Genomic DNA, 26,321 nt, shown 5'->3' with positions numbered 1-26,321 from the left:
AGGCTGGAGCTGAGCAGTTCTAAAGCCAGGAGCCAGGAGCTTTTTCCAGGTCTCTCACATGGATGCAGGGGCCCAAGGACTTGGGCCATCCTCTGCTACTTTCCCAGGTGCATTAGCAGGGAGCTGGATCAGAAGTAGAGCAGCCGGGACTTGAGCTAGCACCCATATGGGATGCTGGCACTGCAGGCCAGGGTTTTAATCCGCTGCACCACAGCGATGGCCCACCTCATGAACTTTTTAAAGAGGCACCCTCATACCATGAATTTCAAAAGTTTCCTGTACCAAAAGAAACCTATCTTTGAATTACATTTTCTTTTTATCTTTTTAGTGGCAATTTTTAAACTTTTATTTAATAAATATAAATTTCCAAAGTATAGTTTATGAATTACAATGGCTTCCCCCCCCAATAACTTCCCTCCCACCGGCAACCCTCCCACCTCCTGCTCCCTCTCCCATTCCATCTGCATCAAGATTCATTTTCAATTATCTTTATATACAGAAGATCAATTTAGTATATATTAAGTAAAGATTTCAACAGTTTGCACCCACACAGAAACACAAAGTGTAAAATACTGTTTGAGTACTAGTTATAGCATTTATTCACATTGTACAACACATTAAGGACAGATATCCTACATGAGGAGTAAGTGCACAGTGACTCCTATTGCTGACTTAACAAATTGACACTCTTGTTTATGGCGTCAGTAATCACCCAAGGCTCTAGTCATGAGTTGCCAAGGCTATGGAGGCCAACTCCAATCTTATTTAAATAAGGTCATAGTCAAAGTGGAAGTTCTCTCCTCCCTTCAGAAAAGGTACCTCCTTCTTTGATGGCCCATTCTTCTTGATGAGATTTCACTCACAGAGATCTTTCATTTAGGTCATTAGTTTTGTTTTGTTTTTTGCCACAGTGTCTTGGCTTTCCATGCCTGAAATACTCTCATGGGCTTTTTAGCCAGATCTGAATGCCGTAACGGCTGATTCTGAGGCCAGAGTGCTGTTTAGAACATCTGCCATTCTATGAGTCTGCTGTGTATCCCACTTCCCATGTTGGATTGTTCTCTCCTTCTTAATTCTATCGGTTAGTATTTGAAGACACTAGTATTGTTTATGTGATCTCTTTGACTCTTAGACCTATCATTATGATCAATTGTGAACTGAAATTGATCACTTGGACTAGTGCGATGGCATTGGTACATGCCACCTTGATGGGATTGAATTGGAATCCCCTGGCACGTTTCTAACTCTACTGTTTGGGGCAAGTCCGATTGATCATTTTCCATGAACTTTTTGAAGTACTCTCATGCATACACTTGTGTAGGCGTGTCCAAGGATTCCCCCTCACTATCCGTAGTAGCTGAATTTTCCTGCTGGCTTCCCTCCAGCAAACACAACAGCATATCAAAAAATGAAGCATGTGGCACAGTGAGTGAAGTCACCACTTGCAATACCGCTGACCTACCCTGGAGCACTAGTTTAAGCCCCAGATGCGCCATTTCAAAACCACCTTCCTGTTAATCTGCCTGGGAAAGCAGCAGCAGATGGCCCAAGTCCTTGGCCCCGCCACCCACATCAGGGACACAGAACTAGCCCTGGCTGTGGCAGCCACTTGGGGAGTGAACCAGCAGATGGAAAATCTGTCTCTCCCTCTCTTTGTGTCACTCTGCCTTTCAAATAAATAAAATAAACCTTAAAAAAAAAAAAAAGGAAGAAAATAAAAGGATAATCCCTGGTATTTGCTACATCGAGTGAACAGGATTCTTATTTATTTATTTACTTATTTGACAGGTTTTTTATTTGACAGGTGAAGTTACAGACAGTGAGAGAGAGAGACAGAGAGAAAGGTCTTCCTTTCGTTGGTTCACCCCTCCAAATGGCTGCCATGGCCAGAACTGTGCCAATGCGAAGCCAGGAGCCAGGTGCTTCCTCCTGGTCTCCCATGAGATCACAGGGGTCCAAGCACTTGGGACATCCTCCACTGCCCTCCCGGGCCACAGCAGAGAGCTGGACTGGAAGAGGAGCAACCGGGACTAGAACCTAGCACCCATATGGGATGCCAGCGCTGCAGGCGGAGGATTAACAAAATGCGCCACGGCGCTGGCCCCAGAGTGAATAGGATTCTTCAGGTCAGGGCTTTCATCTCAAATTAAGTCTAATGAAATCAACAATGTAAGTCCAAAATCTTATTTATTCCTTGTTTTTTTTTTTTTTTTTTTTGACAGGCAGAGTGGACAGTGAGAGAGAGAGACAGAGAGAAAGGTCTTCCTTTTTGCCGTTGGTTCACCCTCCAGTGGCCGCTGCGGCCGGCGCATCGTGCTGATCCGAAGCCAGGTACCAGGTGCTTCTCCTGGTCTCCCATGCGGGTGCAGGGTCCAAGCACTTGGGCCATCCTCCACTGCCTTCCCGGGCCATAGCAGAGAGCTGGCCTGGAAGAGGGGCAACCAGGATAGAATCCGGCACCCCAACCGGGACTAGAACCCGGTGTGCCGGCGCCGCAAGGGGGAGGATTAGCCTGTTAAGCCACGGCGCCGGCCAAAAATCTTATTTATTCTATTTTGTGCCCTGCAGTAATGCACAAAGTACTCTACTGATTGATTTCTAAACACCAAGCACCTTTTCATCAAAACCAGACGCCATGAGGGGTCTCTCTAATTTCTCTATACTCCACCTAAAGCAGAATCCCGTCTGAGAAGCAAGGCCCAGAACAGAGATGACAATAGTATCTTATTTTGTTTTAAAGCATATTTGCTTATTTTGAAAGTCAGAGTTTTGGCCGGCACCATGGCTTAACAGGCTAATCCTCCACCTTGCGGGCCGGCACACCGGGTTCTAGTCCCGGTTGGGGTGCTGGATTCTATCCCGGTTGCCCCTCTTCCAGTCCAGCTCTCTGCTATGGCCTGGAAAGGCAGTGGAGGATGGCCCAAGTCCTTGGGCCCTGCACCCACATGGGAGACCAGGAGAAGCACCTGGCTCCTGGCTTCGGATCAGCACGATGCGCCGGCCGCAGCAGCCATTGGAGAGTGAACCAACGGCAAAAAAGGAAGACCTTTCTCTCTGTCTCTCTCACTGTCCACTCTGCCTGTCAAAAAAAAAAAATAGTTAAAAAATAATAATAAAAAAAAGAAAGTCAGAGTTATGGAGAGAGACAGAGAGATCTTCCACCTGCCGGTTTACTCTCCAGACGGCTACAATGGCCAGCATTGGGCCAGGCTGAAGCCTGGAGCTTCTTCTAGGTCTCCTACGTGGGTGGCAGGGCCTCAAACACTTGGGCCATCTTCCACTGCTTTCCCAGGCCACAGCAGAGAGCTGGATGGAAGCAGAATAGCCAGGACACAGACCGGTGCTCATGGTGTCAAAGGCAGTGGCTTTACCCGCTACAACACAGCATCAGTCCCTGACAATAGTATTTTAGGTTCACCAGCAGCTCATTTCTGATAGAAAAAGTATTTCTTAAAAAAAAAAAAAAAAAAATAGGGCCAGCACCGTGGTACGGCGAGTTAACACCCTGGCCTGAAGCGCCAGCATCCCACATGGGCGCCGGTTCGAGACCCAGCTGCTCCACTTCCCATCCAGCTCTCTGCTATGGCCTGGGAAAGCAGTAGAAGATGGCCCAAGTCCTTGGGCCCCTGTACCCATGTGGGAGACCCAGAAGAAGCTCCTGGCTCCTGGCTTCGGATCAGCCGGCCATTGCGGCCAATTGGGGAGTGAACCAGCAGATGAAAGACTTCTCTCTCTCTCTCTCTCTCTCTCTCTCTGCCTCTCCTCTCTCTGTGTAACTCTGACTTTCAAATAAATAAATAAAAATCTTTAAAATAAAATAAAATTAAAAAATAACAACCTGTATTCTTCCCTTTCCTCATTAGTAAAATGAATACATTGCAGACATAACTTTTAATGTTCCCTACACGACTTAACACTGATTTTTTTCTTCAAAATACTATTAATCTCTCTGGGAGAAAATTCACAGCTCACCAGCAGTTCTAATAACACAGACAGTTTTGGTGAAACCCATCTCAGCTAGAAAAACTATCAACAAAGCAGGGCAGAGACTACACGTCGATTATTAAAACATGAATCGGGACCACAATGAGTACAGAACATAAAAATGATTAATTCTTTTAAGAAGTACCATTTAAGTTGGCATGAATTCACTGAAGAAGTGCTGTACCTTCACATTTTCCAAAGAATCCTCTGTATCAGGAAATTAACATTTCAATAGACCCTCCAGCAATCAGAATCTATTTTTGTCTATGCATACTGCATAGATGAGGTTGGTAATACCATTATTACAACCACTCACTCAGTACGAGTTGCTTTCAACAGGCCGGCGTTTTGTGGGCTTATTCTGACAGGTGTCTGTCTACCATAAGCAGCGACTCCTAGCCAAATTATGGGGGCGAGGGGATGGGATGACATTTTCCTTTTCCCGAAGATGTTTTCAGAATTTGTTTAATAAAGAATAAAGCATAGGCCGGCGCCGTGGCTCAACAGGCTAATCCTCTGCCTTGCGGCACTGACACACCGGGTTCTAGTCCCGGTCGGGGCGCCGGATTCTGTCCCGGTTGCCCCTCTTCCAGGCCAGCTCTCTGCTGTGGCCCAGGAGTGCAGTGGAGGATGGCCCAAGTCCTTGGGCCCTGCACCCTGTGGGAGACCAGGAGAAGCACTGGCTCCTGCCATTGGATCAGCGAGGTGCGCCCGCCGTGGCGGCCATTGGAGGGTGAACCAACGGCAAAAGGAAGACCTTTCTCTCTGTCTCTCTCTCTCACTGTCCACTCTGCCTGTCAAAAAAATAAAAACAATAAAATAAAATAAAAGAATAAGGCATAATCCAAACATACCTAGTTTGGGTGTTAAGTTCACTATTACTGGAGAAGACCCCCTCATCCCAGTAAGCAGGAGTTAACTCCTACTGAGCCTCACATATATCACCCACAGCAGTTTGGACAATGCCACGCACAAAGAGGATGGCTTTGGAACGAATAACCATTTGTTGAACAGCTAGAGGTGGCTGGGAGAACTGGGGTCAAAGAGCACAGATTTATAAAGAAATACAAGAGAACGAGTGGGTTGAATATGGCAAGCACAAAGGTTGAAAACACTGGAGTTCCAAATACCAAAACATGTCCTGGAATTGTGATCGAAGGTGCCAAGTGTGCTTATGGAAGAAAGATGACAACTACAAATCTATCAAGAGGGAGCCTCCAGGGAGCCAAGAAAACAGATTCTGAAATTGCTGATGGCAGGAGAAACAAAGTATAGATGGAAAAGATAATCTAAATGTCAAAGGCAGCAGCACAGCTGAGACCAACAGAAGAAGAGGCTGCAAGAGAGAAAGCCACAGCCTGCTGCTCCATCTGCAGTCCAGCTCCCTGCTAACGGCCTGGGAAAGCAGCAGAGGATGGCCCAAGTGCTTGGGCCCCTGCGCCCACCTGGGCAGGCTTCAGATTGGCCTAGCTCTGGCCGCTGGGGCCGTGTGGGAAGTGAACCAGAGAATGGACAATCTCCTGCTCTCTAACTTGCCCTTCAAATAAATAAATAAATCTTTAAAAAAAAAAGAAAGAAAGAAAGAAAATTATGCTGCAAGCTTCCCCAAAGATCAGCTAGAACTGGAATTCAGTAGTTTCTCAAATTTCCATTATGGAAAAAAGTGAGGCATTGGAATGACTAAGAATCTGAAACTATTTTTTTCCCTTATATTGGCTTGAAATTCTTGAAACTCAACCATCAGCAACTCTTCGTTACCAGCAAGGAATGTTAAATAAAATTCATATTTGAGTTATAATTAAAACCTAATTTCCAAAAGAATTTGAACTGATGATAAGTTTAATTTTTATCTCCTCTATACTCATATTTTTTGGCCCATCATATTTTTTGCACCCTGGAAGGTGGCAAAGGATGGGTAAATTGTTTGGGCCCCTGTTACCCACGTGGGAGACCCAAATGGAGTTTTCAGCTCCCGGCTTTGGTGGGGCTAAGCTCAGGCTGTGAGACATTTGAGAAGTGAACCAATAGTTCAATAGATCAATCAACTGATCAATCTGTCTTCTCTATCTGCCTTTCAAATAAGTGAAAATAAACATTTAAAATGTAAAGCAAAAAGAGCAGCATACAGATTTTTCAGCTAAGAAAATCATCACTCAGGAGCAGAACAAAGGCCGACCACTGTTCAGGTGACCACGCTTCGGCAGATGGAGACGTACGCCGGTTGGTCGCCCTCGGTTGTCACCAGGTGTCTGCTCTCTGCGTGGAGAGAGAGAAGCGTGTGGATCACTGGGTCAGGCTGCGACTGCCGAAGCTGTGCCTGTGCATCAGCAAGTCCTCCCCTGCTCGGACTCTGCCCTCCCCATATGGCTTCTCAGGCTTCTACTTTCCCTGAAGATGTTGGTTTTAAATATTTATTTATTTATTTATTTGAAAGGCAGAGACAGAGATCTTCCATGCACTGGTTCACTCCCCAACTGCATACAACAACCAGGGCTGGTTCAGACTGAAGCCAGGAGCCCAGATTTTAATCTGGGTCTTCCGTGTGGGGGTGGGGGATGGGCAGGGACCCAACAATGTGAGCCACCGCCTACTGCCTCCCTAGATGTGCACTAGCAGGAACAGAGCTGGAACTTAAACCCAGACACTCTGACATGGGATGCGGGTATCCCAAGTGACAAATGTCCATCCTGTTTATATTATTACAATTAAGCATGAATTCACTGAAAATATTTCCATAGAAAACTTTAATTCTTTCATATCTATACAATTTAATTTGACAATAATAGTGAAGACTAGAAGACTCATTTGTAAGCTGCAAGAGAAAGTAATGAAGTAGATTCTATGTCTAGAATATCCGGTGAGCCTTCAAAGCATGAGGAGTAAGTACTCTAGATTCTGAAGCACAGTCACACCACGGACCAAAAAACACCCAGAGCGGGTGGGCATCTGGCCTGGCGGTTAAGGTGCCCACATCTGCAATCCCAGTGCCTGGATACAAATCCAGGCTCCAGCTCCTCACCCTAGCTTCCTGCTAATGCAGAACTGGGTAGGCAGCAGTGATGGTTCAAATCGCTGGGTCCCTGCCATCCGCACAGGAAACTGTCCTGGCCCTTGCACGCACTTGGAGAGCGAACCGTAGATGTGAGCGTGCATTCTCTTCTTGTCTCTCTCCCTCATCTCTTTGCCTCTCAAACAGGAAGGGAGGGAGGGAGAAGGGATGGCCGGAAGGGGGGACGGGGTGAAGAACAAACTCACGTACCTTGGGTTCTTTGCTCACATAGCATTTCTCTCCCTCAGCTCTTTTCCCCTCTCCCTTCTTTCAATGAGGGTATTTTGAAAAGTTTGTGGGAAATGGAATGGAAAAATACATTTATTTTGGTATGACAAATGTTGAAACCCATGCAAAATCACGGAATGTTGAAATCTTAGCTGAAATCATACCGTGTATCAACTCTCCTACTGCTCTGTTTCTTCCTTCCCATCTGTCCTTCTTTCCTTTCTTACCTAGCTCAGTCAGTCACAGGCCCGCGACGGCGACAGCGCCACAACAGTGATACTAACCCTCACTGCTGCTGCCTGCCTTCATTCTCTCAGATCTTCTCATGCGCTACACGACCTGACTTGGAAGAAATTTAGGAGTCTGGGTATATTTCCTGGATAATTTTTCATACATAAAGAGCACAAAGATAAACAAGTTTAAAAATAAATATTTTGTTTCTTGCAGAAAAAGAGCGACACAGGACTTCCTGTCAGGACTCCTTGCCCCTCATCTCTTGTCTACCTAAGATACAAAGAACAATCAGACATTTTCACTATGAAGAACAATGTTTCTCAGGATTATTCTGGATCATTTATTTTAGAAAGTTTGTCACAATGAGTTATCAACAAACCAAAAAATTGAAATATTCATGCTTTCATTATGAGATTTGTCTTTGTAATTATATTTGTTTAAAAATGTAAGAATGGGAGCCGGCGCCGCGGCTCACTAGGCTAATCCTCCGCCTTGCGGCGCCGGCACACCGGGTTCTAGTCCTGGTCGGGGCACCGATCCTGTCCCGGTTGCCCCTCTTCCAGTCCAGCCCTCTGCTGTGGCCCGGGAGAGCAGTGTAGGATGGCCCAAGTGCTTGGGCCCTGCACCCCATGGAAGACCAGGAGAAGCACCTGGCTCCTGCCATCGGATCAGCGCGGTGCGCCGGCCGCAGTGCGCTACCGCGGCGGCCATTGGAGGGTGAACCAACGGCAAAAGGAAGACCTTTCTCTCTGTCTCTCTCTCTCTCACTGTCCACTCTGCCTGTCCAAAAAAAAAAAAAAAAAAAAATGTAAGAATGAAACATACAGATAAAATAACTGCTTCAAAATAACAAAAGTTTGCAAAAATTCATCAGGCTGTGACTTAATGATTTGTGTGTTTTTCTATATGTATATTAGATTTCATTAAAAAGTCTACAGATTAAAACAAGAGGAAGGGGAAATATAAAGGGTTTCAGATGAAACGAGGTGATCCACAAGTTGACAACTATTCAAACAGGTGAGTACTGTTCCATTTTTGTATATGTTTCTAACTTTTCATAATTAAAGATATTTTAAATGCTATTTATAAATCCAAGAAACTCAAGCAAATATCAGAATCAGAAGCATGGTATGAAAGTGGGAAGTACTTGAACCCCTGCTACCCACATGGGAGACCTCAGATGAAGCTCCTGGCTTTGGCCTGGCCCAGCACCAGCTACTGTAACCATTTGGCATGGAAGATGATCTCTGTCTCTCCACTTCATGCTATATAACTCTGCTTTTCAAATAAAGAAATAATTTTTAACAGTAAAATAAAATATAGTACACTAAAAATTTAAAAATCAGTATTTATATTTTTATGAAAGTGACAAGAATTTTTATTTTTAAAGAAATGTATTTATTTATCTGAAAGGCAGAGAGAGAGAGAGAAAGAGAGAGAGATCTTCCATCTACTGGTTCACTCCCTGTTCTGGATCTCCTACGTGGGTGGCAGTCACTAAAGCACTTGGGCCATTTTCTGCTGCTTTCCCAGGCATATAATCAAGGAGCTGGATTGGAACTAGAGCAGTCGGGACTCAAACTGGCACTTCAACATGGGAAGTTGGGGTCGCAAGCAGCACCTTAACTTACTGTGCCTCAATGCTGGCCTTGCCAGTAAATTTTCCACCCCAAAAAAAAAAAAAAAAAACTGTTGGCATACACTAATATGGAGTTCTAATTCTGGTAGGAAAATTATTATGTTCTATAGTACAATGTAATAAATTTAAGATTCTCAAATAGAAGAAAAATCAAATCTAACTCCTGAAAACACAGTAAATGAATTGTTTCTGATATAAGCAAAACCATGAGTTCTGTTACATCATGGGAATTCTGGGTATCTGTTGCATTAATCCTCAGGTAACCCCAGCCCACCCCAAAGTCAGGAACCTTTACTACTGTGGAGACAATTAACAACCTAACAACTATATAATGTTAATGGTTGCTTCATACAGGAAAAAACTGCCCAAAATATACAACCCTCCTTAGTTTTCCTAATATACGTAACTTATAAGAAGCACATTATGGCTAGAATTTAGTGGAGTTTAGATTTAGAAGGGATATTTCTACTTGGCTGAAGAACAGAATTGGCCATATTAGAACATATCAATGAATTCACATTTATCTTTTAAAGGCTTTTTTTAAAAAAAAAATTTACCTACTTCATTTGAAAGTCAGAGTTAACAAAGAGCAAGAAGAGGTAGGCAGAGAGAGAGAGAGAGAGAGAGAGAGAGAGAGGGAGAGAGAGGTCTTCCATTGGCTGGCTCACTCCCCAGTTGGCCTCAGTGGCTGGAGCTGTGCCGATTGGAAGCCAGGAACCAGGAGCTTCCTCAAGGTCTCCCGTGTGGGTGCAGGGACTCAAGGACTTGGGCCATCCTCTACTGCTTTCCCAGGCCACAGCAGAGAGCTGGATCGGAAGTGGAGCAGCCAGGACTAGAACCAGTGCCCACATGGGATGCCGGCGCTGAAGGCGGCGGCTTCACCAGCTATGCCCCTTAAATGCTTTCAAAATGCTTCCTCTCGCTCAGGAGGACTACACGAACACTGTTATGTATCACAGCATTCCCAATTCCAGCAGGGCTGTGTTCCAAAAGCTCATCCACAAATCAGCTTCCCGAACTCAAATCACATTTTCCCATGGAAACCACTTTATAAAGGGTAACTAGGCCACCAGATCACCCCACAGAAATCTACGAAATTCAAATTTATCAGACTTCTTGTGCCTTATTGAAGCACTGCATCTTTGTCCCAACTAACCACTAGGAAGATTTCTTTCCAATGCTAAGGTCTATGTACCGAAACTCCCTCCCTCACTACAGCAAGAACACTGCAGGAAGCAGTTTAGACACAAGGCCCTGCATCTGAAGGCTAGGGAAGTTCAGGATCCTGAGGTTATTATGGGGGCAACGACTGTAACTCCTCCTCCTGGGTTTTAGATGCCAGGTAGAATCTTGTAAGCAGGCAGTGGATTGTAATTTCTACCAGGTTTATCTTCACAGGAAGACAAATTTAAAAAATTAGAAACATCCTAGTAATCACTTTTAATACGTATTTTTAAAAGTATACAAACTCAGAGAAAAACTGTAGGTTACCTTTATAAACTTGTGTAACATGAATCTCTACTCCCTTACTGGAGATCCACGGTAGGTGAGGGGAGCGATGACAGTCAAAGTCATGACAAGAGCAGCAGCCCCCCAACTCCATCCCAAAGAGAAGCCAGCAGGAAGTCACAGACACCAGGTCTAAGGGGTCCACTTTTCTACTCCGTGTGAATGTGATCTAGAGTTCTCTACTTTGAAGATGTTTTAAGCCACAAAGCTTGTTTTCACAAACCCAAGAAAAAGGCATCAAAAATTGCAGAGATATAACTAACTTCCACATGCACACAGTTTCTTGCACAGCTATTAATTTGACAATGTGAAAGAAAAATACATAGGGATTCAGTATCTGCATAAAATTAGCCATTGCGTTATTCAGGCTCCATACCAATTTACAGTTGCTTTTTTCTTAAGTTTTCAATTTTGTGAGCATGTTTCTATTAGGCAGTGCTCTCATTAGAAGATTCTGAATCTATCTGTATAAAAGCCAGGTCTAGAAACACGACACAGCTCTCCAGAGACCACTGCAGACTCAGCAAGAACTCAAGGCTGCAGGCTCTGGCTTCTGCCCAGCTGACCGCACTTGCCTGCATAGGTGTTGGCCTTGTTCAAGAGGTCCGTGCACGCATGCATGTCCGCAAAAGCCCGGATCCCTAAGCAGTTCACAGGGTGAAGCTGCGATTCCAAGAACTCACAGCAAGTCTTCTTCACATCCTGCAACTGTAACAGACCAGCTGCTGGGAGAAGTACCTGCAACACACAGAGAAACCAGATCAGGCGACCAGCTGGTCAACGGTCCCGTCTCTTACTTATTGCCGCTACACAAGGGGGCACAAGAGGTCCAGCCATTCACATTCACACCCAAAAACTACACAGAAAACAAATGTAACGATTATTTGCAAAAATGGCGATGACTCTTCACTCTTCACTTTCTCCCTAGTTCCCTTCAAGGGCCTCCTCGCTGTGGTCAGAAGAACACAGATACCAAATCATGGTAGATTAATGGTTCATTTTGTAAGGACAAACAAAACGTTCCTGTTGAGCTGTAAAAACACAAAGCATTAGGATGCTAGAGGGTGCTATGGTTCAGCGAAACAGCTCGGCTCCTTTGGTTCAAGCAGGCAGGAGCTGCAATGATTTGTGGGAAGTGGGGGCAGGGTGACACACATCACAAAAAGCCTCATTCTGCAGAGGCTTTTGTTTTGCCCTGTCTTGGTGATGCAATAAACTGCTTCCCTCAGCAGGTGGAACATCTGAAACCCAACAGTCTCTAGCTAGGAGCACACTGCTTCTCCAGAATGTGCTAAAAGACAACATAAGAGGTGACTACCTAACTAACTTAAATTGGTAGTTTTTATTCAAATAAATAAGCAATTTTATATTACTTAAAGGTTATTTGGTGGGATTTAACCATTATCTTCACTATAAATCCTACATCCAACACTACCATCGCTTTTCAAATAGGTCAACAATGGAAACATTTTTCCTTATAAGTGAATTAGTAAGGTTTATGTTAAGGACTATATTTGAAAGTCAAATTAAGGAGAAAAACTTAATTTTTAAAAAGTTACTTAACATCTGTTTTCTTTTATGAAAGTCAAAAAAAAAAACCCCTTAACTATTAGAACAATGGTCAATTTTAGAAAAGATCACATTAGCATTAAAAAAAAAACCACCCTGTGAGTTCTTTCAGGAGTTCATTTTCATATACACCATCCTTCAGCCCACAACACTGCAGTGCAAAGAGAACAGAGCAAAGAAATGGTGGTTTTCAATATCTTCTATGATGTTCCTAAATCTTCATAATAAGTTCTGAACGTGGAAAAGAGAGCATTCATATCTTTCTGAAACATAAAATACTCTTATTTTCTTAAAGAAAGCCCGTAAGCTTTCACTCTCAGATCTAAAGTGTGTGTGGCTGCACATGTGTGTGTATACATGCATGTGTGCACAAATGAACAAAATTAAGAACTTAAATGTGTGACTTTTTGTGCTTCAGCCCGACTTACCAACTACTAACAGTTTTCTCTGAAACAAAAGGAAACAGTATGCAGATAATGCCTTTTCCTTCCGAATTTAAGAACGACAAAATATAAATATTGTTCTAGCCAAAGCTATTGCATAATATGTACAGTGTGTCTCATTACTTTATGGGGATGGATCTCCACGGAAGGCTTTAATTTGTTGATAATTTTCCAGTCGGAGGTTTCCCTTTGCTGTCTAACTGTACTCTGAAGCAACGTAAAGAACATTCCAGGACGGTTAACAGTGCAGCCATTTAATTCAGCACACACATCCAGTGTAGAAAGTGGCCTTCAGAGTGATATTCAGTCTCAAACAGTAATGATCACCCATCTCACCAGCATTTCCCAGAGACAACACCGTGGTACAGTAGTGTTCAAAGTGTTTGCTGACAGAAACGCACAGGGAAACCTGGTTCAGCAGAAACGGGCTGGCTCTTGCACTGAGAGTATATGCTGGCTCAATTATGAACAATCTGTTTATTTCGATCAAAATTACAAGCACTTTAAAATACAGATACAGAAACATATGAACAACATCTCATACTTACAAGGTACTCACTACCGCAGTAGTCTAAATGTCCATCACAAGGAGACTGGTCAAATAACTACAGGCACCCATTCAAAGCAATGTTTTTTCTAGTCATTCAAAAAAAAGCGGACACTACACAAATGGGACTACTTTTAAAATATATTCTTAAGTGTAAAAAAAAGTGATCAGTGCATATTTTGTTATCACAAATGTACACACCCATATTTACACACATGTATCTGCCTTAATTATATGTGCCTATATATTATTATTATTATTATTATTATTGGACAGGCAGAGTGGACAGTGAGAGAGAGAGACAGAGAGAAAGGTCTTCCTTTTCCATTGGTTTACCCTCCAGTGGCCGCCACGGCCGCCGCACTGTGGCCTGCACAGTGCTGATCCGAAGCCAGGAGCTTCTCCTGGTCTCCCATGGGGTGCAGGGCCCAAGGACTTGGGCCATCCTCCACTGCACTCCCTGGCCACAGCAGAGAGCTGGACTGGAAGAGGGGCAACCGGGACAGAATCCGGCACCCCGACTGGGACTAGAACCCGGTGTGCCGGCACCGCAGGCAGAGGATTAGTCTACTGAGCTGCGGCGCCAGCCTCCAGTATTCTTTTTTAAAGATTTATTTATTTACTTGAAAGTAAGAGTTACACAGAGAAAGAGAGGCAGAGAGAGAGAGAGAGGTCTTCCATCCGTTGGTTCCCTCCCCAGTTGGCCACAAGGGCCAGAGCTGCACCAGAAGCTTCTTTCAGGTCTCCCATGTGGGTGCAGGGGCCCAAGCACCTGGGCCATCTTCCACTGCTTTCCCAGGCCACAGCAGAGAGCTGGATCAGAAGAGGAGCAGCCAGGACTCGAACCAGAGTCCATATGGGATGCCAGCACTGCAGGCGGCGGCTTTACCTGCTACGCCGCCGCAGCGGCCCCTCCAGTATCCTTCTAGGCCAAAGTAATGAGGACAAACAAGCACATCAACAACACATTCTTGAGTTGTCTCCATTGACTAAGTAATTACTTTACCAGACACTGTGCTAAGTACTTGGCAGCCAACATTAGCTCATTATCCCCATTAGACATTTGTGAATACAGAGGTTTGGAGAAGACGCAGAAGTCGCCCAAGGTCACGCGCCTGGTGTGGGACAGGTCAGGCCTGATGTGTGAGTGTATTAACCACAATGGGAATAATGACTTTAGTTGGCTCACAGGTAAATGTTCTTGTGTCCTGAGTTAGAAATGGACCAGTCAGAAATGTATTTTTAAAGTTATCTCTCATTTTTTCAATAATATAGACATTTTTGGTAAGTAAATCTGTTACAGCAAGAACTGAGTGAACGCACAGAAAACATCAAACGCTTACTAGCACCAGCACTGTAGAACAGACAGCAACATCCTGAAGCTGGCGCACAAACGACTGAAACTTGGAAAACTGATGAACTCTGAGAGCACATGTAACAGTCTCATCTCCTAATATCTGGCATCATTCTGACTCCTGTAGCTGTACATATCACTAGAAAAGATTCTGTTTAATCTGGGCCCATCAGAACCCATGGCTTGTTTTCCACTGAAGCAGATAAACTGTATCATAGGCAGCAAAGTGAGAAACACCTAGCAACGTCAAGAGGAGATTCCTTTTTTAGAATTCTGAGAAGAAGGTGGCTCTTCTTTTAAAATTTATTTGAGGGGGAGAGAGAGAATGTCCCCATTCCCAGGCTCATTCCCCAAATACACACAAGGGCAAGGGCCGGGCAAAGGCCGAGGCCAGGAGCGAGGAACTTCATTCAGGTCTCCCACGTGGGTGACACAATCCCAGCTACTTGAGTCTCGCTGCTGCCTCTCAGAGTTCCCATCAGCAGAAAGACGGGAGTCGGGAGCAGAGCTGGGAATCAAGCCCAGGGACTCTGAAGTGGAATCTGGCTGTCTTAACTGCTAGGCCAAACATTCGCCCCTTAAAGAGGTGATGTCTTGGTGCATGGACCTGGTACAATGGTTACGACGCCTCCTCGGACACTCATCCCATAAAGGAGTGTCTGGGTCAGTCCTGGCTCCGCTTAATGACAATGCTCACCCTGGAAGGCAGCTCAAGTACGTGAGTCCCTGTCACCCATAGGGGAGACTCAGATGGAGTTCCTGGCTCCTGGCTTCTGCCTCGCACAGCCCTGGGAGTTGCAGCCACTTGGGGAGTGAACAAGTGGAGGGAAAATCAATCTCCCTCTCTCTTTCCTCTCCTCTCTCTCCCTCATTCTCTTTGTCTCCCTCCCTCCCTGCCTTAATAAATTAATAAACTAATTAATTGAATGCTTTAAAATAGAAGAACGACAATGAAAAAGTGATTTGTTAATCTGCTACTCAGGTCACAAAAACATCTTGAGCAGTGTCATTCAAAGTCCAACAAATAAATGTATGTCTTTCAAAACTAATGTTTCTGAGAATTCTAGAGCAAAGAAAACGTTGAACAGTGCTATTTCTTATGTGAAGTCGAATTACATTGACATAATACACTCCGAGCCACCAAGCTTTTGATCTAATGGAAATTTTCCACTTATTTATGCTTCACTAGTATCAAGCCCGAGACTGATGAAAATAACCCTGAGGCACTCTTAAGATCTTGAAGTATATTCTCGAACATCAAAGAAAGAACAATTATAATGTGCTGTATATCTGAAAGTCAATGATATATTCTAAGAAGTCTAAACCCCATACAACACAAATACACTGAGACAGGGCTACATTCCAAAAGCCAAAACAGGGTCTCAGGTAGGACAAATGCAAAGCAGGCAGTACACACACAGGGCTCTCCACCCTCCTCCCTGCATCTCTCTCCTTCCTATTCCATCAACCGGAGCCTCGAAGCCCCTGGTGCTCTCACTGCACGCTCCCCCCCTTCCAGTCACTATGAAGAGCAGTGCTTCATTTGCTTCACAGCACTTACACTGTAGGAACTGGCTGGATCTTAGGTATTTGTTCGTGTGTTCATTCTCTTTGTCCCTGCAAAGGAACATAAGCTGCACACTGGTAGGACATTGTCTGTTGTACCCCCTGCTGTATCTTCAGGTCCTAGAATACCTAAGTGCCCCATGAGTGAGTCATCCTGAATACAAATTAATTTTTTACTCCCTCGTACATTTGCATTTTGAAAGGCCAATTTAGGATATCTTTTGAACCAGAATTACATACCCCACTTCTCAAAGTGCCTCTGCGTGGGACATTTCTCGAGTCCTATCTCAAATCCTCCTAGCCTACCTCTCACTCAAGCCGCCACTGCACTGACAGGTCCAAGCAAGCTTTGTTCACCTGGCACGCCTCTGGCACTACCCCCGACTGCAGTACGACACTGGGGCTTCACACTTGTGTAGCCTGGAAGCACAGGGGAACAGCACCGGGGGGCCAGCCTCAACCACTGCAGAATGGTCAAAGAAAGGCAAACGCTTCCCCTCTCATCCCCCAAGCAGACAGTTCCCGGGCACAGTTCACAAGGCTCCCTCCAAAGGTCCTAGCGAGAATAAATGTGTCATTTTTAGTTGTGGCCAGATCTTTACTTTTGAATTAGTTTTCCTCAAATCGCCCATTCGCTCACAGTTGTTCCCTGCGAATGGTTCCCAAATTAACTACACACAAGCTTTGCTTTCTGAGCAACTCCAGGCAATTGTATTACACAATGGAAGGAATTGTCAATGTGGAGATACTTAGCCACAGCAATGCTAACTGAATGTTAGTTACAGTGTTGTCTGCAATAAAAAAGTTGAAAAGAACTTAAGTGTCCAATCACAACAAAGTCAATTCTATAAAATAAAAAAATTGACAATAATTAAAAGAGATTAAATTTTCTGATTTATCATTTCTTCATGATAAAAACACTCAAAACCCTTTCTTCTAGAATTTTGTTTTTGTAGAAAAAGATACAGTGTATTATCATTACGGGTATTCAACATAATGTGTAACAGAACAACAGCACTTCTTATTCCTATCTAACCATAACTTACAGAACCTGTTCCCCATCCTTCCCTCACCCCTGCTACCAAGCTTCTGGCAACCGCTACGAGGTTCCCTCTGAGTGAGATCACGCAGGCCTTGTCTTTCTGCGCCTGGAGTATTTCACTTACTGTATCCAGGCTGATGCAAGCGGCGACACTTCATCCTTTTTAAACATGGAATAAAGGTCTACTCTGATTAGAACATTATACAATCAAAACATCACATCAAACCACACAAGTATGTACAATTTTTACGTATGTATCAGCTAAAAATAAAATAAATGAGACAAATATTTAATGACTTGGGGGGAATTTTTCCTAAAATATTTAGTATAAAAACCTGGTTTCCTAAACAGAATATATAGTATGAGCTCCATTTTTCATAAATACACACATATAAACACTGAGACAGTATTAGATGGATATACTGTAATTGTCACTAACCAGAGGTCTGTGGTAACACAGAGATTTTCTAAAATTCTCCCCAATGAATCTGTGTCATTTATATGGTCATACATTATTTAAAAGAAAGGTGGGGATGTCAGTTAGGACACCCATATGCCACACTGGAGTGCCTGGGTTTGATACCAGGTTCCTACTCCTGATCCCAGTTCCGGCAAATGCACACTGTGGGAGGTAGCAGGTGTTGGGTTCCTAGGAACCACATGAATGGAGTTCCAGGTGTTAGCCCCGTCTGGCCACTGCAGGCATCTGGGGGGTAAACTTGAGGATGGGAGTTTTCTTACTCTGACTTTATTTCACGAAGAAAGAAAGAGAAAGTAAGGGGGAAGCCAGGAAGGAATGCATGTCTGGATCTCTAGAATTTCAGCCCTGTGGCAGCGGGGGAGGAGTCCTGTTGAAGGGATTCAGCCTCTCTTGTGGCTATCATCACACTCCCGAGACAATGTCTCCCTTTGGCCTGTCCTTGCAGTATGACGAGTCTCAAAGGCCTTTGACTATCAAGCTGGTACTGTGCAGAACAATGAAGAAGGCTCGCCGTGTTCCTGTGAATAGTAAAATCATTAAATATCTGGAGAAACATGCAGAAGAACACGGACAGCTGATTAACTAAACCTAACCAAAAAATGTTACCACTCTGTAAAACAGGAAAAACATTTTTCAGTTAGATTTGTTGACTTCCAACAGATGGAGACAAATAAAAGGCTACACATTTTATACTGTAGAGACACTTTTGGCAATGAAAAAAGTGGAGGAAAAAGCCGTCATTGATTAGTGAAGACAAGCAGAATATTAGACAGACACCCAAGCCAAACAATTAGCATCTGTATGACACTCTTACCACCAGCTGCACATTTTAAAGTAAGATGCTTTCATTCCACTTCATGTTATCTGACAAGCCAAATTATACATAAGATGTTTTGCTTAGACAAGTACACTCCCGCATGGCTATTAGGATCTGTAGTTGATTTTCAGCTTGGGCATTAATTCCATAGAGGGAAATAATTTATGTAGTAAGTCTTTTCAACTCTAAGCCATCACTAGTTTGTTTATTAGGAAGAGACTACCAGTGGCCTGACTGCTCTATATTTATAAGGCTTCCTGATGCCTAAGAAACAAGCAAACATGAAGCCCACAGTTCAGTCACCACTAACTTCACTCTAAGTGCACCGATGAAGAAGCAGGTTGGGGAGCAGGCATTTAGTCTCCCACTTAGAATCCTGCATCCCACAGCCCACAGCCCACATCTGAGTACCCAGGTTCGACTTCCAGACCCTGGGAGGCAGCAGTGGTGGCTCAAGGGACCAAGTTCCCAAAACCCCACACGGGAGACCTGGACTGTGTTCCTGCTTCCTGGCTTCAGTGCCAGCCCAGTACCAGCTGTTACAGGTATCGAAGGAGTGAACCAGATGAGTGGTCTCTCTCTCTCCCCCTCAAATATATTTAAAATACATTTTTAGTAATTCCCCAGACATCTTCTATTTATCTCAGCAGTACCTGTTTAAAGTGCAAGGGCGCTGCATGCCAGGAATGACCAGGAAACAAACAAGGTAGAAGCTGTCTGAAGCACACGAGCACAGCAAAGCTGCAAGTTGTTGGACATGAAACATAACCTGTAAGTTCCATTAATATGCATCTCCTAAAATCTGCACTCAGTCCTCAATTTATAAATAAATCATGTTCCATGAGGTTACTTCTTCAACTGACTTCACCCGCTTGCCACTCAGTTATTCTAAAACAGGATTATAAATGGTTAAACCACAATGTCAAAGAATACAGCGGCACCTGACTGCTGTGACCCTGGCTGGGGCGCGCCGGGGGGGGGGGGGGGGGGGTGTTGCAAGATGCAGGAAAGAAGGGAAAGAAAGTTTCCTTCCCCTTTCTGCGATGTAGAGCTGGCTGGGTGCAGTTTTGAAACAGGAAACCTTCTGTGCTTCGCATGCTGCCAACTCCTTATTTGCACTTCTACATCTAAGTCTCTTAACTAAGGGACAAATAACATCCCTGACTTCAAACGCGGTACATGGGTACAATTCACAACTGTGGGTGAAAATCAACAAAACAACTGGCAAATGTCACTGCCAAACTACTTATCTGCACTGCCTCATTTTTATAGCTGTCGCTTTCCAGACCCAAGGAGAATCCACAGCCGCGCGGGGCACTGCATTACTTTATTACATCAAGTCCACCCCTCTTCCTCCCACTCTCTCGCCCTCGTGCCCTTTATCCTATGCTTGCTCTGTTCTCATCTTCCTTCTAAACTGATTTATAACACTCAGACGCCTCCAGAAATTACCAAGTTTATTCCAGAGGCTTTTCCAAGGCTGAAGAAGTCGTTACCCATTTTCAAAGATGGTTTCTATCCATGATGCCTGAAAAGGCAGAGGGGGATTCAGTGACACAACTGTTCCGTATCTTGATAGTGCTGTGGGTCACTGGGCATACGCATTTGTTAGAACTTGGCAAACTGCAAGTAAGACCTATATGTATGTTATACTTAAGTAAGGGGGAAATGAGTACTTAAACCCCACACTAAGAGACCAACCAAGTAAACGGATGGCATTAAAAACAGGAAAGAAATAATTTTGATTATTATTTGCTTTCATTTTTTTTTTAAAAGGCAGACAGACAGAAATCTGCCATCTGTTGGCTCACTCCCCAAATGCGCACAATAGCTGGGGCTGAACTAGGCCAAAACCAGGTGCCCACAATTCAGTCTGAGTCTCCTACCTGGGAGCAGGAGCCCAAGACTGGAGCCATTGCCTGCTGCTTTCCAGGAAGTTATACTGGAATTAGAGTAGTGAGGACTCGCACCAGGAACTCCAATGCAAGTGTCCTAAGTGACAACTTAACCACCGCGCCAGACGCCTTCCTTGGAAAGAATGAGTTTTTTTAATCATAAATGATAATCCTAACAGAGTCCAAAATAGGAACTAAATTTTAAAAAAGAATGTATTCACCTGACCAGATTTCTAAAATAGCATTCACAAACTTAATTTAAAACAACAGCTAGGGAAGGCACTGGCATAGGATGCCACTTGGGATGTCCACGCCCCCTGTATAAATGCCTCCTGCTAATGCACACCCTGGGAGGCAGCAGGTGTTGACTCAAGTAGTTGGGTCCCTGCCACCTCCATGGAAGACCCAGACTGAGCTCCTGGCTCCTGGCTTCCATCTGGTCCATCCCAGCTACTGCCAGCACTTGACAATGAACCAGCAGATAGGAGCTCTCTGCCTGTCTGTCTCTCTGTATGTGTCTACCCTTCAAATAAGTTGATTAAATTAATGATGAGACATTTTTGGGGAGCCCCAGTAGCCTAAATATATATTAGTAATACAGCTACAATTATTTTCAAAAGAAATGAACTTTTTATAAATGACATATCCAGAGGAAAGACACAAACACATGTAAACTAGATGATAAGAAACATTTATTTTACTAAACCTAACAATGAGATTAAGATATCAAAGTTCAAGGGGTAATAATATTTTTTAAACATCGCATGTCAATAATGTTAGGGTTTATAAAACCTTTGGCTGGTCTCAAATTAAACAAGCAAGAACCCTAGACAGTTTAGCAACTCCAGACTCTCATTTGGAGTGGTGGGCCCTGGCCCTGGCAGTCAGCCTGATATAAGGCGTTGTCCCCTCCAGGCTCACACCCCAACAATACGAAGTAACAAAGATCAAGAGAAAAGTCCATGCGTAAAGGACTTTAGTTTCCACTTCCTCATTCCTGTTCCACTGACTACACTGCAGAGTAGATGCAGAGTCATAACCAGGATGGGGTCATTATCGTCCATCAAAGTGAACGCCTTCTACATACCACACAAAGCTCCGTGAAATCTGAACCTCAGACGCCTTCACTGTGCAGACGTCCTCGGATTTTAATGGCACAAAGCCACAACCAGTGACTGAATCAGTCATGCTGCTGGAGTACCTGGCTTCATCTCAAACAACCACATCAAGTGTGATAGCCATGTATTTTATAATATGTTCTTACAATACAATAGGGACTCTAGGTTTTCTTTTCTTTTTTTTTTTTTAATAATTTTTTTTTTTTTTTTTGACAGGCAGAGTGGATAGTGAGAGAGAGAGAGACAGAGAGAAAGGTCTTCCTTTTGCTGTTGGTTCACCCTCCAATGGCTGCTGCGGCCAGCGCATCTCGCTGATCCGAAGCCAGGAGCCAGGTGCTTCTCCTGGTCTCCCATGCGGGTGCAGGGCCCAACCACTTGGGCCATCCTCCACTGCCTTCCCGGGCCACAGCAGAGAGCTGGCCTGGAAGAGGGGCGACCGGGATAGAATCCGGCGCCCCGACTGGGACTAGAACCCGGTGTGCCGGCGCCACAAAGTGGAGGATTAGCCTGTTAAGCCACGGCGCCGGCCTCTAGGTTTTCTCAAACTAGCCAAACTCAATGGGCTTTCCATATTAAATTTTACACAGTAAGCTTTTAATTTGTGTACTTTTTAAAAATTTTACTTATTTGAAATGAAACGGAGAGTAAGAGAGAGATGGAGAGACACAGAAACAGTGACCCTCCAGCTGCTGGTTCATTCCCGATATGCCCACAACAGCCAAGGCTGTGCCAGGCCAAAGCTAGGAGTCAAGAACACCATCTGGGTCTCCCATGTGGATGGCAGGGAGCCAACTCCCTTTACCATCATCCGCTGCCTTCCCAGATGTATGAGGAGGAAGCTGGATCAGAAATGAGAAGCAGGGACTGGAGCCAGCACTCCAATATGGGATACAGGCATTCCAAGTGGCAGCTTAACCCACTGTCTCTTGATATTTGTTCCACTATATACTCAACTTAGGTAGAATACAACACAATTTAACTGGGATGACTGGAGAATAGATATTCTATTTGGTCAATTATTTTTATTAAAATTTATCAGGATTACCAAATCTAGACTTAAAACATAATAGGATGAAGAACATCAAGACTCAACTGTAAATAATTTAAAATTTTATGGCTCTTGAAAATAAAGTCATCACTGTCCTGGTAAAGAGACAGAATACCAGGTTAACAGATTTCTAGGCATTACAATGCAGGATAAATTCACTCCAGTGATAGGGGTTCCCATCAATAACCACTAATCCTGACGGTTCAAAAGGCTTTTATGTGCTTTTTTAAGTGTTAACCTATGTTTTTCAAACATACCATCTGCCACCCCTCTTGCTCTCAAAGGACTTCCTCTTTGTCTCAGAAGAGAAAAACTGCGTGAAAGGAAAAGCAGCAATCCCTCCTTTGACTCCTCCGGGAAAATACCACTTTTCCTCCAGCCACCTCATGTCAACCCATGGAGCAGGCTGTATGAATCAAGATCTAGCACAGTGCTACAATCAGCTAGAAAAGTTGTCTCGACACTTACTCAAATGCTCAGAATTCACTGGGTGCAGAGCGCTCTACCGAAAATTAAGAACTGCCATCGTTAAGTCCTGATTCAAATATAACAAGTGAGGAAAGGGTCATCTGAGCCATTTTCTCCCCAGCGATCCACAACAATCTCAATGAGCCAGGCCTCTTCCTCGTCATGGTCTCCTGTCTTTTTACTGCTGCCCAGTACTTCTATCTGCTCCATATTTATAGAGCATCCTAACACTTTTACAAGCTTTTAACTGCCATGGTTTGCAGCATTTCTATGATGTGTCAAAGCATTATTGGCTTCATTTAGCTGAGAAACAGAAAGGTCAATGTCTTACTCAAGACCATTCTTGAAGCCCCTGGAAAATTCAAGATTTGAGCTCTAAATTCTAAAATGTTAATTGGCCAGTCCACTGGCCCATGAAGCTTTCCTGCAGAGAGCCATTCTAAGGATTCGTCATTATTATTTTCCAAGTTGTGCAAGAATAATTTAAATATGCAGCATTGTATATCTAACTAAAATGATTTTATGCCAAGAGGTTACTAAAAACATTTACAAAATTGTCCAGTAAATGCTTCTGGACACCTCAAAGATGAACCTTTTACTGAACTCCTTTGGTGCTTGGGCAACTTTTATTTATTTACTTATTTATTTATTCATGTTTATATTTCTTTGTTTTAAGTTGGTATCTTTTTTTTTAACTTTCATTTAATAAATATAAATTTCCAAAGTACAACGTTTGGATTATAGCAGTTATTCCCCCCATAACCTCCCTCCCACCCACAAACCCTCCCATCCCCCACTCCCTCTCCCTTCCCATTCTTCATCAAGATTCATTTTCAGTTCTCTTTATGTACAGAAGATCAAATTAGTATATACTAAGGAAAGATTCCAACAGACTGCACCCACACAGATACACAAAGTATAGAGTACTGTTGGAGTAGTAGTTTTACTATTAATTCACAGAGTGCAACACATTAAGGACAGAGATGCTACATGGGGAGTAAGTGCCCAGTGACTCCTGTTGTTGATTTAACAATTGACACTCTTAGTGATGACCTCAGTAATCACCAGAGGCTCTAGTCAGGAGCTGCCAAGGCTATGGAAGTTCCTCTGGAGTTCACCAACTCCGATCTTATTTAGACAAGGCCATAGTCAAAGTGGAAGTTCTCTCCTCCCTTCAGAGAAAAGTACCTCCTTCTTTGCTGGCCTGTTCTTTCCACTGGGATCTCACTCTCCGAGATTACGTTATCTTTTTGTCACAGTGTCTTGGCTTTCCATGGGGGCAACATTTAAATGCAGGTGAGCAGGAGGGTGGTCCCTGGGCTTAATTGTTTTATAAGGTTGTGAGTCATTTGAATTGGCATGAACTCTTTTGGAAGATAGTGAAAATAAACTTACCCATTTTTAATTAGCAAGGAAGACCCATAGAGAGTTGTAGAGACTAGGGTGTCCTGGCTCACCTGTATGGAAAACCTCAGCTATTCTGTGCTCCACAGTATACGAAATTGGCTTTTAACGAGTGCCATGCCTTTGACTATCTTCCTAAGTCGTGGTATAAAGGGATTTTTGCCAGTTGATTTGCAGGGAGATTTAGCAAAGGCTGGACTGGATTCAGTAAGTCAGCGTGGATTATCGACCTTAACTTTTATTACCATAGTGTAAAGTTTGGTTCAGAGCAGAGTCACTGTCTTTTCCGTCTTGTAGCTCAAAGTTCTGTGGCTTCGTAATGGACGTGAGTGTTCATTCTGACTTCATATGTGTCTCTAACTATGGTGTTCGATATGTGCCTATAACTATGGTGTTCCCTATGTGCCTCTAACTATGGTGTTCCCTATGTGCTGTAACTATGGTGTTCCATATGTGCCTGTAACTATGGTGTTCCATATGTGCCTCTAACTATGGTGTTCCATATGTGCCTCTAACTATGGTGTTCCATATGTGCCTGTAACTATGGTGTTCCGTATGTGCCTCTAACTATGGTGTTCCGTATGAGCCTGTAACTATGGTGTTCCATATGTGTCTGTAACTATGGTGTTCCATATGTGTCTGTAACTATGGTGTTCCATATGTGCCTGTAACTATGGTGTTCCATATGTGCCTCTAACTATGGTGTTCCATATGTGCCTCTAACTATGGTGTTCCATATGTGCCTCTAACTATGGTGTTCCCTATGTGCCTCTAACTATGGTGTTCCATATGTGCCTGTAACTATGGTGTTCCATATGTGCCTGTAACTATGGTGTTCCATATGTGCCTGTAACTATGGTGTTCTTTATGTGCCTGTAACTATGGTGTTCCATATGTGCCTATAACTATGGTGTTCCATATGTGCCTGTAACTATGGTGTTCCATATGTGCCTCTAACTATGGTGTTCCATATGTGCCTGTAACTATGGTGTTCCATATGTGCCTGTAACTATGGTGTTCCATATGTGCCTGTAACTATGGTGTTCCATATGTGCCTGTAACTATGGTGTTCCATATGTGCCTGTAACTATGGTGTTCCATATGTGCCTCTAACTATGGTGTTCCGTATGTGCCTGTAACTATGGTGTTCCATATGTGTCTCTAACTATGGTGTTCCATATGTGCCTCTAACTATGGTGTTCCATATGTGCCTGTAACTATGGTGTTCTTTATGTGCCTGTAACTATGGTGTTCCATATGTGCCTCTAACTATGGTGTTCCATATGTGCCTGTAACTATGGTGTTCCATATGTCCCTCTAACTATGGTGTTCCGTATGTGCCTCTAACTATGGTGTTCCGTATGTGCCTGTAACTATGGTGTTCCGTATGTGTCTGTAACTATGGTGTTCCATATGTGCCTGTAACTATGGTGTTCCATATGTGCCTGTAACTATGGTGTTCCATATGTGCCTCTAACTATGGTGTTCCATATGTGCCTCTAACTATGGTGTTCCATATGTGCCTGTAACTATGGTGTTCCATATGTGCCTCTAACTATGGTGTTCCATATGTGTCTCTAACTATGGTGTTCCGTATGAGCCTGTAACTATGGTGTTCCGTATGAGCCTGTAACTATGGTGTTCCGTATGAGCCTGTAACTATGGTGTTCCATATGTGCCTCTAACTATGGTGTTCCATATGTGCCTCTAACTATGGTGTTCCATATGTGCCTGTAACTATGGTGTTCCATATGTGCCTGTAACTATGGTGTTCCATATGTGCCTCTAACTATGGTGTTCCATATGTGCCTGTAACTATGGTGTTCCATATGTGCCTCTAACTATGGTGTTCCATATGTGCCTCTAACTATGGTGTTCCATATGTGCCTGTAACTATGGTGTTCCATATGTGCCTCTAACTATGGT

General features: G+C 43.8%; 1 protein-coding gene across 4 annotated transcripts in view; it reads right to left on the bottom strand.

Annotated features, from left to right (window-relative positions):
* Positions 1-26,321, bottom strand: part of KLHL2 (kelch like family member 2) — a 117,282-nt gene that overhangs the window by 41,667 nt on the left and 49,294 nt on the right. For all 4 annotated transcript variants that reach the window (XM_062199366.1, XM_062199365.1, XM_062199368.1 and 1 more), the window contains one exon: positions 11,219-11,381. In XM_062199366.1, the coding sequence (XP_062055350.1) occupies positions 11,219-11,381 (163 nt within the window). The remainder of the gene's footprint in view (positions 1-11,218; positions 11,382-26,321) is intronic.

This window comes from Lepus europaeus, chromosome 8, assembly GCF_033115175.1.
Source record: "Lepus europaeus isolate LE1 chromosome 8, mLepTim1.pri, whole genome shotgun sequence".
Taxonomy (NCBI): Eukaryota; Metazoa; Chordata; class Mammalia; order Lagomorpha; family Leporidae; genus Lepus; species Lepus europaeus.
The sequence above is the reverse complement of the archived record's forward strand: the minus strand, read 5'-3'. Positions and strand labels throughout refer to the sequence as shown.